Here is a 19,490-nt window from a genome sequence, read left to right on the forward strand (position 1 = left end):
GCCTACTCATTTAATAAGCGTTTAGTATTTTACTAGTCGGTTAAACGCTGCATTAAGCATCATGCACCTTGTTCTTCGCGCCTCTGCCTCGGCTTCTTTGTAAACAGGCTGAGCAGCCAGGGAGAGAATTGTTCCTCCTCCAATCCCCTCCCACGTAGCAGGGGGCAGGGCCACACAGTTTGGGTAAGAAAGTTTGGAAAGGTAAAGTGAGAAGATGGCGACGCTCCCACGTAAGAAAATCAGCACTGTTTGGCAGTATTTTGACGCAGCAGATGACAACATCGCCTGTCGGCTGTGTAAGCAGAAACTCGCTTATAACCACTCTACCGGAGCGATGAGTAGAACCTCCAGAAAAACGTGGGCAAAAATCCTTGATTCCGCAGGCTAAAGATTATGCGAATAAATATGCAGGGTTTTTATGCCATTTTATGCAGGGAAATTGCGGAAAGTTGCAAAGTATGCGAATAGTGGTGAAATATGCAAAAAGATGCGAAATATGTAAGAACTGAGAAAAAAGGTGATTCTTCTCCTACATCTTGTTACTAGGCTACCACTAAGTTGTTGTTTGAGTCCTTTGTGTTCAGCAAACCTTTTGCTGTGCTTCGTTGTGGAGAATATCTGCAACACGGTTGATTTTCTTCGGTGCTCCAGAACGATGTTGCACAGGTGCAAAAAAGTTTCCCCCCCACTTTCCTGCAGTAAATTTGGGTACTGTTTTGCCCGGTCTCTGGCTGAAATATTCGTAGGTAAATGTGATCTTGGCATTCGCCATTCTTGTTTTTCGTCTCTGAGCGCCGCCGTGCTCCGCATCAGCTCGTGCTTCTAGTGTGTGTGTGAATGCGCAAACTGATGGCGTCAGGCCGGGCGTCACATAAAAATTCACAACTCCATTTATATTGGTTATAGTTTTCTCATTTTATGTGGAAATTGTGAAATCAAGCGGGACCCGCATATTTCTCTTTTTTCGTGAAAATGTGAGATTCTTCCGGGAATTATGCGCTGTTTTGCGGGGATTATGCGGCCTTTTGGGAAATAATTGTCCCCCGCATAATCAGCGGCAATTTGGTGATTAATGCGGGAATTCATGCGATCACATAATCGTGTTTTTCTGGAGGGTCTAGATGAGAAACCACATCCATCGTAGCACCTCGATGTAGACCCGCAGGGCGAAGATGGTGAGGCCGGGCCCGGCGGACATGGCGGAGGGGCAAGGCAGACGAGCATGAGAGCTTTTGTTCCACCCAGACGCTGTGATGCTCACCGCACAGCAAAGATTACACAATTGATTTGTGAAGTGATTGCCCGCAATATGAAGCCGCTGTCTTTTGTTGAAGGTAAAGGCTTCGAAAAGTTAATGCAGTATATCGAGCCTGAATATACGGTGCCAACTTGCAAAACAATTACATCTTGACTCGAGATCAGCCATTGCAAAATGAAAGAGGAGTTGCAACGAGCGTTTGCAAGTTTTCTGGCTTCATAGACTAGTCGCAAATAAAATTTGAGAAAATTTGAGGAAATTGGTCGAAATTCCCATCCCTACTGCAAACACGAGCCATGCATGAGAGCCATACAGGGGAAAACATAGCCACGCTACTCGGTGAGGCTGTGAATGAATGGAGAAAAAAATTCCCATAGTCGTTACAGATAATGCAGCTAACCTGGCTGTGGCTGCTCGACTGGCAGAAATGAGTCACCTACAATGTTTTGCTCAGAGTTTGAATCTCGCCTCGCAGAAAGCACTGAAATTGCCAACTGTGGCACGACTACTCGGCAGGATCAGGCGTGTTGTAGCTTTCTTCAGACGCAGCACCATAGCTAGCTACCAACTGAAGATCAAACAGAAACAGCTCCAGCTACCAAAACACAAACTGATCATACAGTAGATGTTGTCACAAGGTGGAACAGCTCTTATGTAAAGTCTGAAAAAGAAATATTTACACTGACTGAGGCTGATATAACATGTGCAGAGGAAGCGAGGAAGCAAGGAAGCCCATGAAGGATGTCACCTTGGTGATGTCAGAGGAAAGTATGCCAACACTGTCCATCATTGCTCCCCTTCATGCCAAGCCTATCGTGGGCACAGACGAAAGCCCAGATGACACACAGACTGTGAAAGACATTAAAACTGCTATACCAGAAGATATAGCAAAGAGATATTCGGCTGTCAATCCCAGATTCAAGGAGCTAATCTTTCTCTCTGAAGCAGAGAGCAGTAAAACCTACTCCAGACCGATGCTGTGGCGGCTGCAATAAAAAAGCTTCAGAATGTAAGTAGATATTTAACTTAATATAATGATGTCATTTAGTTTTAATAATTAGGGTCCGAGCACCGAGGGTGCGAAGGACAGGCGGTGCCAGGGCACCGACTGTCCAAGGCACCAGCGGTGCCAAGGACCCTATTGAAACCCTCGGGTTTATTATTATTATTATTATTATTATTATTAGGGTCCGAGCACCGAGGGTGCGAAGGACAGGCGGTGCCAGGGCACCGACTGTCCAAGGCACCAGCGGTGCCAAGGACCCTATTGAAACCCTAGGGTTTATTATTATTATTAGGGTCCGAGCACCGAGGGTGCGAAGGACAGGCGGTGCCAGGGCACCGACTGTCCAAGGCACCAGCGGTGCCAAGGACCCTATTGAAACCCTAGGGTTTATTATTATTATTATTTTTTTTTTATTTTTTATTTTTTTTCTCCCGTAAAGTAAATTGGCTTTTTGGGCGGCCTTATCATACTCCAAAATGCGTGAAATTTTGGCGTGCACATCAGGACTGGCGAAAAATTTGATATTTTATGGGAGTTGCGCATGTGTGTGGCAAAATGGCTCTATAGCGCCACCTGCAAACTTGAAAAAGTAGTCAATAGGCCAACTGCCACAATGTTTCATGTACAGCTACAATATTTGGTGGGCATATGCAGAACATCTGGACACACCAAAAAGTCAATTACAGCCACGCCCTAAACCAACAGGAAGTCGGCCATCTTGAATTTGCTGTAAATTTTTCAAAACTTAATTGCTCCTCGGGAAATGAATTGCCTTTTTGGGGGCCTTATCATGAACCAAACGCGTGAAATTTGGCGTGCACATCAGGACTGGCGAAAATTTTGATATTTTATGGCAGTTGCGCATATGTGTGGAAAAATGGCTCTATAGCGCCACCTGCAAAATTGAAAAAGTGGTCATTAGGCCAACTTCCACAATGTTTTATTTACAGCTACAATATTTGGTGGGCATATGCACCACATCAGGACACACCAAAAGTCAATCACAGCCACACCCTAAACCCAACAGGAAGTCGGCCATCTTGAATTTGCTGTACATTTGTCAAAATGTATAGCTCCTAGTGGATAAGTCTGAGAGAACTGAAGTTTGGCCAGTACATGCACCAGACCTTTCTGATGAAAAGTTATCAAAACTCAACCAGAAGCCAAAAGGTGTGGCCATGGCAGAGCCTCAAACAACTGATCTTTCGCCATGAAACAGGAAGTGGTGTCTAATTCTTCTCAACATGCTCCAATCTGCCTGAAACTTTACATGTATGATGACAGTCTGTCCTGATGTCATCCACATAGGGGATATTCATTGACAGTCATAGCGCCACCTTGTGGTTTCAGGAAATAGACATCTTTTACACTTTCATGCCCTATTGTTACCCGGTTGATCATATTCACTTCAAATGCAGTGACAACAGCCTAAACACATTGATGATGCATCCCAGTGAAAATGGTGACTTGTCATCAAAGGGCGTGTCTGTGGCGGCCAAACCAATTTCGATGTTTCGCCATGAAAATTTAACGATTCATATCTCAGCTGAACAAGATCCTATCTGCCCCAAACTTCCACATGATGGACACCAGGTCCAGTCTGAACACATCCACTCATAAATTTTGAAAAGTCATAGCGCCACCTGTTGGTAATAGTAAGTTTAAGGCCTTATATTGTCAGGTACAATGGCCCAAACTTGGTGATATCATGCTGGAAATTGGTCAGTCGAGTCTTCACCTCTTGACAATCCCACACTGTGAAGGGTGTGACATTTCATGCAACGCTGTTGCCGTAGCAACCAAATATCGCCATGCAAAACAAAGTGCTGTTTGACAGGATAGAAATACTCCAATGCTCACTAAAATTACCACACACATCACCATCGACCCAAGGAACGACACCGTATGCATCTCGGCACTGCACATGCTATAGCGCCCCCTACAGTATTTTAACAAACAGCCCCCCAGCACGTTTCACCTACATCCATGAAATTTGGGAGGCTTATAGAGCACATCAGGACGCACAAAAAAGCCTCTTGGAGCCATGTCCTAAACCCAACAGGAAGTCGGCCATCTTGGATTAATTGTGAGATTTTGATGATTTTTCTCATTTTTGAGAGTTAACACCTCCTAGGGGATAATTCCAGGAGACCTGAAATTTTGTCAGTCCACACAGCAGGACTTGGTGATGAAAAGTTATCAAAAGTTTAACCAGAAGCCAAATGGTGTGGCCATGGCGACCATCAGAGTTTTGATGCTTCGCCAAGAAACATCAACTGCTGAGTCATTCCATGTCAATTCAACAAATGCTTGTTGCACCACTTTCTCAGATCCTCCCAAAATTTTTTTGGGCTTTATTTGGGTAATTTTATGAACAAATGCCAAAGTATTATGGTTATAAACATACAGTATAAGCAGTAATGATCTAATCTAATACCCATAGTCAGTCCAAACTTAATCCTCGCCTATGATTTTAGGGTTTTAAACTACTAAAAAAAGCAATTTATACTCCTTTTACAGGGTCAGAATTTTTTCCCCTTCCAAACTTTTACCCTTCTGGTGAGAAAAGTATAGAAATGAATGAAATAAAAAAATACTGGACTGTGGAATTTCCCAAAATATCCTTATTATTTCATGGGCGACTTTATTTTGGGTTTTTCATGCCTCTATTTTAGGACTTATTCTTGTGAAAAGACATTGAAAGAATGAATTTCTTCTTTACTAATGAAAGTTGCATAAGGTAAACGTTTTAAAACATTAAAATAAAGCTTATTTATTGTTTTAATAGGCTGTTGAACTCAGGTGTAGACCCAAAATAGCCTAACTTTAGGCATTAAAAAGTGCATGTGGGATACATGGTACGCGGTTCAATTTTTTTTGGAGGAACTAGTATGTGTGAAGTATGTGTGAAACTTACTTTCATATTTGTTTCTTGTGCCAAGATGAGCAACTGCTGATCAATTTACTATACATTTTGATCCTCGTTTTTGTTTTTAGGAACCATTTACATGACCAACTAAGATGAAAGATGAATCTGAAGCATCAGCATCGTAGTATAAGTTACAAGGGCATATCTGAAGTTAATTATTATATAGACATTGTTTTTTCTTTCATACAGTAACTGAATAAGAAGAATGGCATCACTCCCAGACTGCATTCTCAGGAAGCCTCGGTATCGTATTTGACTTATCAGCTGAATTTGAAGATTTGCAAGTGAAATTCATGCACCCAAAAGGTCCCAGCAAGAAGTTCACATGGCCTAGAAGGATGACGTAGTGTGGGTGCCTACAGCCCACATCCTCTGTCCAATCACTGCTCCTTCAACACGCCGTGGTGGACAGTACCACAATATCTGGTGCAGATGATGGCCTGATTTCAGAGAAATTCAAGCCAGTTCAAAGGACAGAAATAGTGGTGTGATAAGTTGGGGACAAATTACATGTTTTACATGGGACCTAAGGCAATATAACTCATTTTAACTGCAATATATTAGTTAGAATTCCTAAAAAAACGCCTATAAAACATAGTGCATTTCTTGGTTAAATTGGCCATGAAGGATTCAAGAAACAATGTTGATACTTCAGATATCATTATTCGGATGTTTATTGTTATACAGACAAAGTTTCATGTTTCTACTCCATGTCCCACATTGGTTTCTGTGCCAATATATGTATGGTGTTTTTCAGTCTGTTTCATAAATAGGCATCGTTTTGAGGTCTAAGGAGACTAGCTAGCTCTTGGATATTTTTAGGTTAGAGAGAACTTTAAAGGTACTTTGAGATTTTTATAACATATGAACCTTGTTACTTATTAAAATTTGTGAAAAAAATGCCTAAATTCTTGAAAAATGCCATTTTTCGCCAAATTTTTAAATTGCCCTGTACCACAGAGAATGGGTATATTCATTCCAAATTTTTTTTTCCTGCTCTATTGTTAAGGTGTTTGAACCCTTCAGATCACTTGTAGTCTATATCATCAGTCAGTTCCCAGTATTATCTTCCTAAATCAAGCTTTCTACCTAACATATCAATTTCCGAGTGGAAAATAGGGGATTTAAATATTTTATAACTTAGCAAATAGCAATCATATGATGTTAAAACTTTGCAAGTAATCTATCTTATGTTGGGATAGTTAAAAAAAGTTTTGGAGATGATCAGAGGAGGTCATGCAACAAATTTCCTCAGATTTGTTGAAATGAGATGGAATGACTCTGCTGTATACTCTCCTCTGCATGCTCCAATCTGCCTCAAACTTTCCATGTGTGATCACAATCCCAATCCTGATCACATCTACAGGCCAACAGACACTCTCAGTTGCAGCGCCACCTGTTGGATGGACAGGAAATGCTGTATAACTGGACTCTACATGGTCAAATCAGGCCTGAAACTTTACATGAGTGATCAGAGTCTCAACCCTCATCACATCCACTGTTTGAAATACACTCTGAGTTGCAGCGCCACCTGGTGGTGGATGGCAGGAAATGCTGTATAACTAGTCTGAACATGCTCCAATCTGGCTGAAATTTTACGTGTGATTAAACTCTGGTCCAGATGTGATTCAGAGGCCGACACACACTCTCAGTCACAGTGCCATCCTGGTGAACGTGCATGGATTCGCCGACCAGCGTGGATGCGAGGACCGTCCATCGCTGCTTGCAGCTTTAATTATTATTATTATTTTTTTTTTCTCCCGTAAAGTAATATTGCTTTTTGGCGGCTTATCATACTCCCAAACGCGTGAAATTTGGCATGCACATCAGGACTGGCGAAAAATTTCGTATTTTAATGGGAGTTGCGCATGTTTCGTGGCAATGGCTCTATAGCGCCACTGCAAACTTGAAAAAGTAGTCATTAGGCCACTGCCACAATGTTCATGTCAGCTACATATTTGGGTGGGCATATGCAGAACATCTGACACAGCCCAAATAAGTCAATTACAGCCACGCCCCTAAACCCAACAGGAAGTCGGCCATACTTCAATTTGCTGTAATTTTTTAAACTTATCGTTCCTGCGGGAAATGAATTGGCTTTTTGGCGGCCTTATCATACTCCAAACGCGTGAAATTTGCGTGCACATCAGGACTGGCGAAAAATTTGATATTTTATGGGGAGTTGCAGACATGTGTGTGGAAAATGGCTCTATAGCGCCACCTGCAAAATTGAAAAGTGGTCATTAGGCCAACTTCCACAATGTTTTATTTACAGCTACAATATTTGGTGGGCATATGCACCGCACATCAGGCACACCAAAAAGTCAATCACAGCCACACCCTAAACCCAACAGGAAGTCGGCCATCTTGAATTTGCTGTACATTGTCAAATGTAAGCTCCTAGTGGATAAGTTGAAGAACTGGGAAATTTGGCCAGTAATGCACCAGACCTTTCTGATGAAAAGTTACAAAAACTCAACCAGAAGCCAAAAGGTGTGGCATGGCAGAGCCTCAACAACTGATCCTTCGCCTGAAACAGGAAGTGGTGTCTAATTCTTCTCACATGCTCCAATCTGCCTGAAACTTTACATGTATGATGACAGTCCTGTCCTGATGTCATCCAATAGGGATATTCATTTGACAGTCATTAGCGCCACCTTGTGTTTCAGGAAATAGACATCTTTTACACTTTCATGCCCTATTGTTACCGCGGTTGATCATATTCACTTCAAATGCAGTGACAACAGCCCTAAACCATTGATGATGCATCCCAGTGAAAATGTGACTTGTCATCAAGGGCGTGTCTGTGGCGGCCAAACCATTTCGATGTTTCGCCATGAAATTTAACGATTCATATCTCAGCTGAACAGATCCTATCTGCCCCAAACTTCACATGATGGACACCAGGTCCAGTCTGAACACATCACACTCATAAATTCTGAAAAAGTCATGCGCCACCTGTTGTAATAGTAAGTTTAAGGCCTTATATTTTCAGGTACAATGGCCCCAAACGTGGTGATATCATGCTGGAAATTGTCATCGAGTCTTCACCATCTTGACAATCCACATTGTCAAGGGTGTGACATTTCATGCAACGCTGTTGCCGTAGCAACCAAATATCGCCATGCAAAACAAGTGCTATTTGACAGGTTAGAATACTCCATGCTCACTAAATTACCACACACATCCCATCGACCCAAGGAACGACACCGTATGCATCTCGGCACTGCACATGCTATAGCGCCCCCCTACAGTATTTTTAACAAACAGCCCCCCCAGCACATTTCACCTTACATCCATGAAATTGGGAGGCTTATAGAGCACATCAGGACGCACAAAAAGCCTCTTGGAGCCATGTCCTAAACCCACAGAAGTCGGCCATCTTGGATTAATTGTGAGATTTTTGATGATTTTCTCATTTTTGGAGAGTTAACCCTCCTAGGGGATCATTCCAGGAACCTGAAATTTGTACAGTCCACACAGCAGGACTTGGTGATGAAAAGTTTCAAAGTTTAACCAGAAGCCAAATGGCGTGGCCATGGCGACCATCAGAGTTTTGATGCTTCGCCATGAACATCAAACTGCTGTATAAGTCTCCTCTGCATGCTTCCAATCTGCCTCAAACTTTCCATGTGTGATCACAATCCAATCCTGATCACGTCTACAGGCCAACAGACACTCTCAGTCGCAGCGCCACCTGTTGGAGGGACAGTAAATGCTGTATAACTGGCCTCTACATGATCAAATCAGCCTGAAACTTTTCATGAGTGATCAGAGTCCAACCCTCATGCACATCCACTGTGTGAAATACACCTCTGAGTTACAGCGTCACCTGGTGGATAGACAGGAAATGCTCTATAACTGCTGCTGAACATGCTATACGTCTGGCTGAAATTTTACTGTATGATTGGACTCTGGTCCAGATGGGATTCAGAGGCCGACATACACCTCTCAGTCACAGCGCCACCCGGTGGACGTGCGTGGATTCACCGACCAGCGTGGATGCGAGGACCCGTCATCGCTTGCTTGCAGCTTTAATTGTACTTGGATTTGCATGCTGAATGCCATATGTACAATAGGATGAAGTTTGATTGCTGAAATATTAATTGCAGTTTGATGTTTTTCAGCAGAAAGAGGAGGAGAAACTAGATGGAAGTTGATCACTTACCTAACAACGAGAAGGATGACCATGCTACCACCCTCCAACCCCACCCACTAAGAGGCCACGTGCTTGTCTGCTCTGACTGGCTGACTTGCTTGGAGATGCATTTAGCTGTACCAAAGACACCACTTCCTCAAAAATCTGCACAAGATCTTGCCGCAGCTGAGGTTAAGAGATATAGAGATGAAACCCCTTTGCCTCTGTCAGGGGATCCTCTCAGCTGGTGGAGGGAACAAGAGTACCCTCAATTATCCAAACTGGCCAGGTGTTACCTGTGCATCCCTGGCACAAGCGTCTCTGCAGAGAGAGTTTTCCACTGCAGGAGACATTGTTACTTCACAAAGAAGTGTTCTGAAAGCTGGCCATGTGGATCAGCTTGTGTTCCTCCACAAAACCTCAATATTACAAATGAGGAATACCATATAGAAATGTTGAGGTTGTGCCTTTCTGGAATTTTTCTGTTCTTTCTTTTTTTATTAGATATTTTGGGGAATCCTGCAGCTCTTTTCTTTATATATGGGTATTTTGCTCTTTTCATTAATATATGGTTTTTTTGCCTGTTTGTATACTACAAAAGTAGTACTGTGATATTGCAGGTATTTTTTTTTCAAATTGATAACATTATTTTGTTAAATAATGGTTATTTCAAGCATCCTAAAAGCACTTTTTACTGATGTTAGTTACTTTGTTTCACAAAATACTGTTCTGATGTTGGATAAGTCAGGGACTGTATACTCTGCATTTTTTCCACAGCTAATAGAATGTGAACATATGAGCAGGAGCTTAAACAGTAAAGTCTGTAAGACAAAATTTTATTTGTTTTTTTAATGTTTTTTTTTTTGTACTTTTAAAGCCGGATGTTAAAACTTTATTTATCCAAATGCTGCACTTTAGTTTTTCAGAGGAAAGTTTTGTGATATAGCATTAGATACTGTTCTAATCAAATAAAAATGTGTTTAGTAAGTGCATATTGCTGGTGTAATTCAGTTTTTCCAGGAAATCTTTAACTACAAGAAAAACAAAAAAATATTGTCTTAACAGTATCGTGATATATCGTGATATATCGTATCGTGAGCCTAGTATCGTGATATGTATCGTATCACTAGATTCTTGCCAATACACACCCTAGTCACTATAACCATGACAACAAGGGACTTACCTGCAGCTGGATCTCTGTTAACTTCCTGTGCAAGGTAAGTGTTACCGCAGGAGTCGGTGAGACTTCTCTGTTGCTCTTTTGCCGGGCAATAAACATGGCAGCCAAATAAACTTTTTTGGAAACCAAGAATGTCGTGTTTTTGGCATTTACATGGTAGCAGAGGATGGTTACCCACTACAGAGTACCGCCAAAGTTTGACAAAGCCAGGCCATACGAGTGCTGGATTAATCAAGTCAGTATTTGGAGACTTATACGGACTTGGACAATAAGAAGCAGGCATAAGTGTGGTCTTTCTCTTCTCTTAAGAATACCACATCCAGCTTAGCAAGCAAGGCTTCCATACCGTTATCTTTGTTCAGATTGTCCACAGGTATTTCCAAAGCAGTCTCCCTGGCTCTCCCTTCGAGCCCCAGCTCCACCAGGATCAGAGCACTTTCTGTTATGTCTGTGCTTAAGTCTGCTTTCATGTGGGTCGTGAAGAACATGAGTTTTTCATATGTGGGAATGGACATGGCTGCTGTTGGTGGTGTAGTGCAGGTGGATCAGCACAGTTACATCAACAACCTACAACCAGTTCGTTTACAGGCAGCACGTTCTGTACAGAGAGATGCTCCACTGAACGAGCCAGAGAGACAACAACTCAGGTTCAAAAAGGTCAGATTTGTGGGTTGCAAAACAAATGAGACCAGATGTTATGTTTGACGCATGTAGCCTGGCATCCAACATTAAAAATGCTACTGTTTAGGCTATACATGAAGTGAACAAAGTGATCTGTAAACTTAAGTCAGAGGAGGTCACACTTAAGTTTCAACACTTGGGCAACAGCAATGATTTGAGTTTAGTTGTCTTCAGTGATGTTTCACTAGGCAATCTTCCGGATGGAGGCACACAAGGAGGGTCTTTGATTGCTCTCATCGGAAAAACAGGAAAGTTCTCCCCTCTGTTGTGGCAATCTAAATAAATCAGACATGCGGTAAAAAGTACACTGGCAGGAGAAACCCTTGCCATGTCAGATGGTATTGACAATGCAATGTTCTTGACTACGCTCCACTCTGAGCTTACCACTGATGAAGCTGATCAACACTCTTCCCCTTATCTGTGTTAATGATAATCATTCCCTGTTTGACGCTCTTAAGTCTACAAAACAGGTCACAGAGACTCAGATTAGAAATGAGAAGCATTAAATAATTCCTACAGGCTAACATCATCAAAGAGGTGTGTTCGTCAGAAGCTAAGTCACAACTCACTGATTGTTTGACTAAGAAAGGCGGTTCCCCACTTATGCTTGTTAAAGCACTGGATAAGGGTGTATGGCTACTGTGACGTTATTTGCACTGTTAAGCATTTGTTTGGGTACAGTTTTTGTTTGTTATGAAATCTACTTACCTAAGCATACTTGAAATATTGCTGTGTTCTGATAAAGCATTTGCTTATGGTGACTGAGTGTTTGTCAGTCAAGGTAAACCTTTTGTTCATTAGTAATTTCTTTTTATTTATTTTTTATTTTTAGGAAAGAGGGAGCTTGTTAACTTCCTGTGCAAGGTAATGTGCTACCGCGGGAGTCTGCGATCTTTCTCTGTTGCTGTTTTGCCGGGCAATGAACATGGCAGCCAAATAAACTTTGTCGGAAATCAAGAATGTCCTGTTTTTGGCATTTATAATTTCAACATCTTTCTAAGACCTGTCCCCACTCTATTTCCCATTTCCTAGTGATATTAGCTTGGTTGAGAGCAAAAGCTGTGTTTCCCTCATTCTATTGGTAGACGAACTGGACTGGCAATGTAGTCCTATCTTTTTGTTTTTCGAGCCAAACGCTGTCAGCGCATGCTGGATATCCGGCACGGTTGTTCACACGTTGCATGTCGCAGTTTGATGGTGAGATCCTTTGCACGCTGGTAGATGCCGGTGAAATCCAATATCAGGTTGATAATATCATTGGGCTGATATTATCCCAATGATATTACATCCCTAATTAAAATCACTCGTAGGCATTCAAATGCAATTTCTTTTAGTACAGACCCAGCCAAATACTAAACAAATCCGAAAAAAGCCATTAAAATTGATTAGTTTCATAAAAATACATAAGAAATTTTGAGTATATGTAATTTTGGTACCAGTCATCCACTAAGGTCATGCTTTTTATTAAAATGACCATCTTTGTTGCCGTGCTTCGTGTCTATATAAAACCAGCAAATTTGAAAGTGCTTCAGAGACAAAAATGGCTAAAACAAGGAACCAAACGCAGGAAACACACCTGAAGACACAGATTGTCAGCCAGGAAGGGTACAACTACCGCCAGATCGTCAGGAAGTACAGACACAGTCCTTCAGCAGTTGAACACACTACAGAAATACAGATGAACCAACAGCTTGGAAGACAAATCAAGATCTGGGCATCCAAGGGTTTCTTCAGAAAGAAATGACCGCATCCTGATCCGCACGTGCAGGGAAAACCACCGAATGACATCACAGGAGATTCAGAAGCAGTGATCAAACCAAACTGGTGTCCAGTGTTCCGCCCGCACTGTGCTGGGCTGACTTTTGGATCATGGCTTAAGGTCCTACAAGGTTGTCACGAAGCCTCGGATCAATGAGACACAGAAGTTAGCCGGCTGCTGTTGGGTTCACGCACACAAGAACTGGACAGCCAGGACCTGGAAGAAGATTCTATGGTCAGATGAGTCCAGTTTGCAGCTTTATTTTCCTCCTGCAAATGTGAGGTCATGTAGAAGGCCAGGCGAAGCATTATCTCCAGCATGTACAGTACTTACTGTCTAGCATAGTGGAGGCAGTATCATGGTCTGGGGATGCATGAGTGCTGCTGGTGTTGGTCATCTCACTATCTGTGATGGCACACTGAACTCTGTCAAGTACTGTGCCATTCTCCAAACCCACATCCTCCCTTCTGCATGTGCACTGTTCCGTCAAGGTCATACTGGACATTTCAACAAGATAATGCCCCTTGCCACAAATCCAGGGCCAGTAAAACTTGGCTGCATGAGCAAAGTATTCAAGTCTTAGAGTGGCCAGCTCAACCCTTGGACATGTGCCCCATAGAAAATCTGTGGTGGATTTTTAAAAGGTCTGTTTCAAAGCGTAAATCAAAGAATTTAGAAGAATTAAAAGCAGTAATCCAGGAATAATGGGACAAGATTACACCTCAACAGTGTGAAAGGCTTGTGGGGAACATGCCAGCCTGGATTAGAGCTCTACTGTGTGCTAATGGCAGGGTTACTACATATTAATTTGATGATGTGATGGTTTATTTATTTTTTGTTCAGTTTTGAACACATTCTGTTATTTGTTGACTTTGATACCAACAATGTTGAGAACTGACATATTTAAACTGTCAAGAATTTAGTTTTGCTAGTTTTTCTTGAAAACAAAAAAATGTAATTTGTATTTTTGTCTAATGCAGCCACATCTTTTGAGAAAGGGTGTCCGAAAACGTTTTTCCACCACTATATCTTGAAAGCTGATATACCCAGCCGAGCATAGTTGATTTTTAGCTATATGTAGGAACTGTCTATGATATGGGTCCCAGATTTTGGCTATCTGATTTTTTCTTTTTTGGGAGAGCTTCTAATAGAGTGACTGTTAAAAAGCTGTACAAACAAGAACACTTTTATCATTAAAATGGCAAATAGTCTGTATATAAAAGATGGACATACATTCTAGATCAGAAAAATGCGAATGCAAGAGGCCTAAAAATCTGCCCTCCTTCTAGTCCATCCATCCATCTTCTCAGTTCCATAAATCTTCATCCATCCATCCATCCATCCATCCATCCACCTTTATATATTGACTGGTACAACCTCTCAGACCAAAAGAGTGTAGTCTAACTTTGCAGCCTCCTACCTGAAGCACCATGGTAGGGTTAGCTAAAGAAAGCGTTTCCACAATCTTGCTGTAGCAGTCCTGCATCATTGCTTGGTCTTGACTGGAGTAGGTTGACAGCTCCTCTGGAGGTTCTCCTTGCAATCCACTTTCCAGCTGCTCGTCCTCCCCAGTCAGGTCTTCTCTCTGCATGGTTCCCAAGAAGGTGGGCAGACCTGATGGCAATTTGCTTCCTGTCAACACATTTCATCATCTATCAACAGATCTGCAGTATTTACACAGTGTTGTATAATTAAATGTAGGTTAAGCCATTCTTGTACTCAACAGCCAAACACACCCCTTCCTTCATTGGTCTTTCAAAAGCATTGCGTCCGAATTTATTGACGTGGTTTTGCTAAGGCAAGACATTAACAACTAGTGGATCAAAAAGGAAACATTCCAGCCAGGTGTGGAACTGTATGTCTCTTTCTAATAGTTAAAGCAAACATAAAGAATATAAAATATAATGAACATCATGGAAGTACACAAAAAATGGAGCAAAAATTTGCAAGAGTTGTTTTGTTTTGGCTGAAGAACCATAGGACTGACTGCAGACACCATTAATTTTCAGGTGGACCAGAACCATTGGCTGCATCTTACTATTGAAGCACTTTCATCTCAAAGTCTTCTCCGCCTCCTGGTGGGTTATATTTACGGCTGTGCAAACGCCAGAAAGGTACCAGTCCAATTAAGCTTCTTTATTTTCTTTTTTCTCTGGTCGCCATTGTTCATGGCGACCTGCTTCTGAGGTCGCTGCCTCATCACCTGAAAAATGTGTAAGAACTCATAGGGCTGTCCTGCACAACTAGTCTATGTCTGTGCAGTTTTGACCAATGGTGCTCAGTTGCTACACTGATAATTGTCGTCAAATTAAACATTCCATTTTTTGAATTCATAACAAAGGTCATAGGAATAAAAGGAACTAATTACTTCTAGGAAAATCAATGAGTTAATTGAATAGGACATGTTTAACACAAGGAGCTGCACAAACTCAAATTAGCAGAGTTAAAGAATACCTGCATTCTGAGCCTCCCCCGCCAGGGACAGTGAGCCTACTATGGCAGGATAGAGTATAAGATGTGGGGAGTCCTGGGCAACTCGACACAGCAAGCTGCATATGCTCTGTCGGATATATGCCTCTGGATGATTGAGACGGGAAAACAGCTGGGGGATGATACCTGAAGAAGACAAAAATGATCATTATATAAAAAGCAGCAGGAAGGTTAAGGTTCTGCTATAAAAGAACTAGCTTATAGTACAATACGTATTCAGACCTTGTCAGAGAGGACAAGTGTTTACAGCTGTTCTTAACAGCTAAAGGCAGGGTGGGAAAGACAGTAATGACAGAAAGGCCCATCCATTCTCTATACACCACTTTATCCTCACTAGGGTAGCGGGGGGTGCTGGAGCCTGTCTCAGCTGACTCGGGCGAAGGCAGGGGACACCCTGGACAGGTCGCCAGTCCATCACAGGACTACATATACAGACTAACAATCACACTCACATTCACACCTACGGACAATTTAGAGTCATCAATTAACCTCAGCATATTTTGGACTGTGGGAGGAAGCCGGAGTGCCCAGAAAAAACCCACGCGTGCACAGGGAGAACATGCAAACTCCATGCAGAAAGATCCCAGGCTTAGGTCGGAATTTGAACCGGAGATCTTCTTGCTGCAAGGCAAAAGTGCTAACCACTACGTCACTATGCAGCCCTGACAGAAAGGTAAAATGCAAAAAATGTTTAGCAGTAGCAAGAAAAAGTGAACCATTTGGAATGATCATTTATGTATAAATTTGTCCTAAAATATGGCAAATAAACTGTCTTGCAAACTACCTATTTTAACTAATAATAATAAATTATTTTTAGAGACATTAAACATTCATAATGTAGCTACTGCATACCAGCATAAAAATATCAAACTATAGGTATGATAGAAGGGAACTTCACAATCTGGGACCATTTTGCCATCTCTGAGGCTAGGCAGCTTGCCATCTTCGATGGGCAAATTAACACTGGAAAGCCGGGAATTTTCAGCTTCTCCTGCAGCCCTCCCCTTTGAGAAGGGGAGGGGGGGGGGTGATCACCATATTAACAGGACCTTTGACTTGCAAATTAGATCAGTACCTGCACTCAGCCCTCTCAGGTGCATTGAAAAGGAAATATGTAGTAAACAGGGTTGGGCAGCCTTTGCCTAAACATAAGGAGAGACCAAACAAAGGACTTAACATTTTTTTTATTTCTCAATGAAAATTATTCAAACTTTTTTTTGTAGTATTTTTTTTTAGCAATTTTTACACACAAATGGAGATTCTTTTCTACATTTCTGACAGGTGTACTTGTGGCAAATGGCACATTTCTCTGTACTGAGATTTCTGTTGCAACTCTGACGCACTTGGCAGGTTGTCTTTTTCCCTTCAGAAACTCTTTTCATTTCGCGTAGCACCTCCTTTCTCTCTTTTTCCTGTTCAAGTTCCTGCATGTGTCTAGTTCTCAGTTCAACTGCAAGCATATACTGGAACTTTCGTCTTGACTTGTTTGATCCTGTACACTTGTTATACAGTACATGTGCATTAGCAGCAGCAATGTCCAGGATGTTATAGAATACAGCGATAGGCCAGCTCCGTTTTCCGGTGTGCACTGTGTAAGCACGCAGTTTTTGATCCAGCACATCAACACCACATGTCAATTGGTTGTAGTCTGTGATCACATTTGGTTTTCTCCGCAAATCCTCTTCAAGCTCTACTTTCTTATGCATCGTGCTGCGAAGACATACACTTTTCTTCTTTTTAGCTGCATAAACTGTTAGCAGGGCACTGCTAGAAGTGAACACCTGTGTTGAAAATTCTTCACGTGCTGTGGTGTTTTTAACTTGCTCTGGAACTTCCCGTCGAATTTTGTTTATCGTGCCAAGCAGAGTTGTATTGCGCTGTAGAAGTCTGTTCGCCAGAGACGATGTAAAAAAAATTGTCTATCGTGGCAGTCCTGCCTCTGTCCAGAAAGGGTTCCATAAGCCTTGTCACAACATTGTCTGCAAGTCGCTCTCCTGCAGCACGGCTGGGGTCTTTTCCTAAATAAGACATGGCATTGCACATGTACTTCGTGTCCAAGTCTGCTGCAATCCAAAACTTTATTCCAAACTTGTCTGGTTTGGATGCAATGTACTGTAGAAAAGGACACCGCACCTTTGTGGGAAATAACTGTTCATCAATAGTTATGTATTGCCCTGGGTTGTATGACAACACACAGTTCTGAACAAAGCACCCTCAAATGTCTGAAAGAGCAGCAAATTTGTCCGTCTGCAAGCGTTTGAAACGGGTGTCCTTGATATCGAAACGTAAATATCGCATCAGCTCTGCATATCGGTCCCGGGATATTGTGGACTCCGGAATGTCGAAGTATTTTGACCAGCAGTCCCGCATGGCACCAGCTCCGCCAGTCGCTCCTCTGAAGAACAATACAGCGATGAATGCCATCTTGTAGACACTTGTACTCCAGTTAGGGGTTGTTTTGCAGGCTTTGTGAATTGTACAGTCTCTGACGGTCAACAGCATGCTTTACGAGCATACAGTATACTGTATAAATAAAACCAATAACATGCTACACTATAAAAGCAAAATATGTAAATACCTTGGAGTTTTCTGTAGCTTCTTTGCTTTTCTGGGCTTTCTCTTCTCTTCTCTGGGACTTCTGTTCAGTGCGCTTGCGCTTTTGGGATGAGGAAGACTTTTTTCCAGTGTCCCTGCGTTTTTTGCTCTGTGGCCTTTCTTTATCTTCCTCCTCTTCAACAATTATTAGTTTTTTGGCCGCTTTCGTGTAGGTCTCATGTGAACAGGCTGTTCTGGCTGTGAATCCGTTGGTGCTGGCACATCCTCATCAGAGGAGGAGGAGGAATCTTCTTCACTACTTCCAGAGTCCACATCTGGAAGTGCTTGCAAAATAGCTAAGGCTTCCAGAGCACTGTATGTCTTGCGTGGTCTTCTTGCTGCCATTGCTGTTGACGACTTGACTTGAAGAAGTCATCTGCTTTTATAATCAAAATTTCACACACACACCCACTAACCCCACAAACCAGATACACGGGACAAACGGGTTTTGGGAGACTGCATGCTGCATTAACATATGTTAAAACGAGTGAATGGTTCATTAAGGAACCATTGTGTCACAACAATGGGCTCTTGGGACCTGAGGTCCCCCCTACTCCCCACCTCTACTCGAAGTTACCCTGCGAAAATTTTCGCAGGCTTAGGCCTTTTTTAATCTGAAGGCTCAGGAAAGTATTTTAGAACTAATTTCAGACTGGTTGCTTGCTAGTTGAAGCTCAATAGCAATTGGGTGATCTAGCAAGACAATGACTAAACACAGAGACAAAAATCTCCTATGGAATGAAATCAAACAAGAAAGTCTGCCCTTTTAGAGGGGAAAGTCAGAGCCTAATAGGAATGCTGCTGAACAACCTCAAGAGAGCTGTTGTATTGAATAGAATCACTTTATTCATCCTCGAAGGGAAATTCAGTATCACAAGTATCACAACTGAGTTAAAATTACTGCTGCAAAAGGAGGTACAAACAGTTTTTAAATCCATTTTCATTTTAAAATAAGTGTTAAAGTCACAAAAGATTAGAACATGTTTGCAGCTTGGAGACAATGTGATTGTCTGTAGTTAGGACTTGTAACAAATATTAGGTAACATTTTCTGACCAATAAACCAAAAAAACAGGAAATTCCAAAGTGTTAACATACTTTTTTTTGTCACTATGCATGAGGACAGTATTACACATTTTCACTTTTACTATGATACTTAATTACAATTACTTAATTACAGAAAAAATAATGCGCCAAAAAAAATAATGCATTTAATCGCACCTTTCTCAGTTCCCTAATTTCTGGCACACCGGTAACACTGATGCACAGTCCAGCACGGTAGATGGTGCCAACGCACCTAAAGTTTGTTGGCCAGCCACAATAAAAGAGTGAATCAGTGTAGAAACGTCAGTCCAACATGGCAGCTCAATCGCAAACTCTCTTTTATTATGAAAACTGTTCAGCAAAAAGTATTTCTGAAAGCATTTGAGGCTATAAATAAGCTGCTGAATCTGCC

General features: G+C 41.9%; 1 protein-coding gene across 2 annotated transcripts in view; it reads right to left on the minus strand.

Moving 5' to 3' along the window:
• The window catches only part of smg1 (SMG1 nonsense mediated mRNA decay associated PI3K related kinase), a 238,923-nt gene that overhangs the window by 85,419 nt on the left and 134,014 nt on the right, over positions 1-19,490 (minus strand). For both annotated transcript variants that reach the window (XM_051941283.1, XM_051941282.1), the window contains exons 36-37: positions 15,406-15,567; positions 14,372-14,583 (exon numbers count right to left, since the gene is read on the minus strand). In XM_051941283.1, coding sequence (XP_051797243.1) covers positions 14,372-14,583; positions 15,406-15,567 — 374 coding nt within the window. The remainder of the gene's footprint in view (positions 1-14,371; positions 14,584-15,405; positions 15,568-19,490) is intronic.

The sequence above is a fragment of the Acanthochromis polyacanthus genome, chromosome 21, assembly GCF_021347895.1.
Source record: "Acanthochromis polyacanthus isolate Apoly-LR-REF ecotype Palm Island chromosome 21, KAUST_Apoly_ChrSc, whole genome shotgun sequence".
In the NCBI taxonomy this organism is placed as follows: domain Eukaryota; kingdom Metazoa; phylum Chordata; class Actinopteri; family Pomacentridae; genus Acanthochromis; species Acanthochromis polyacanthus.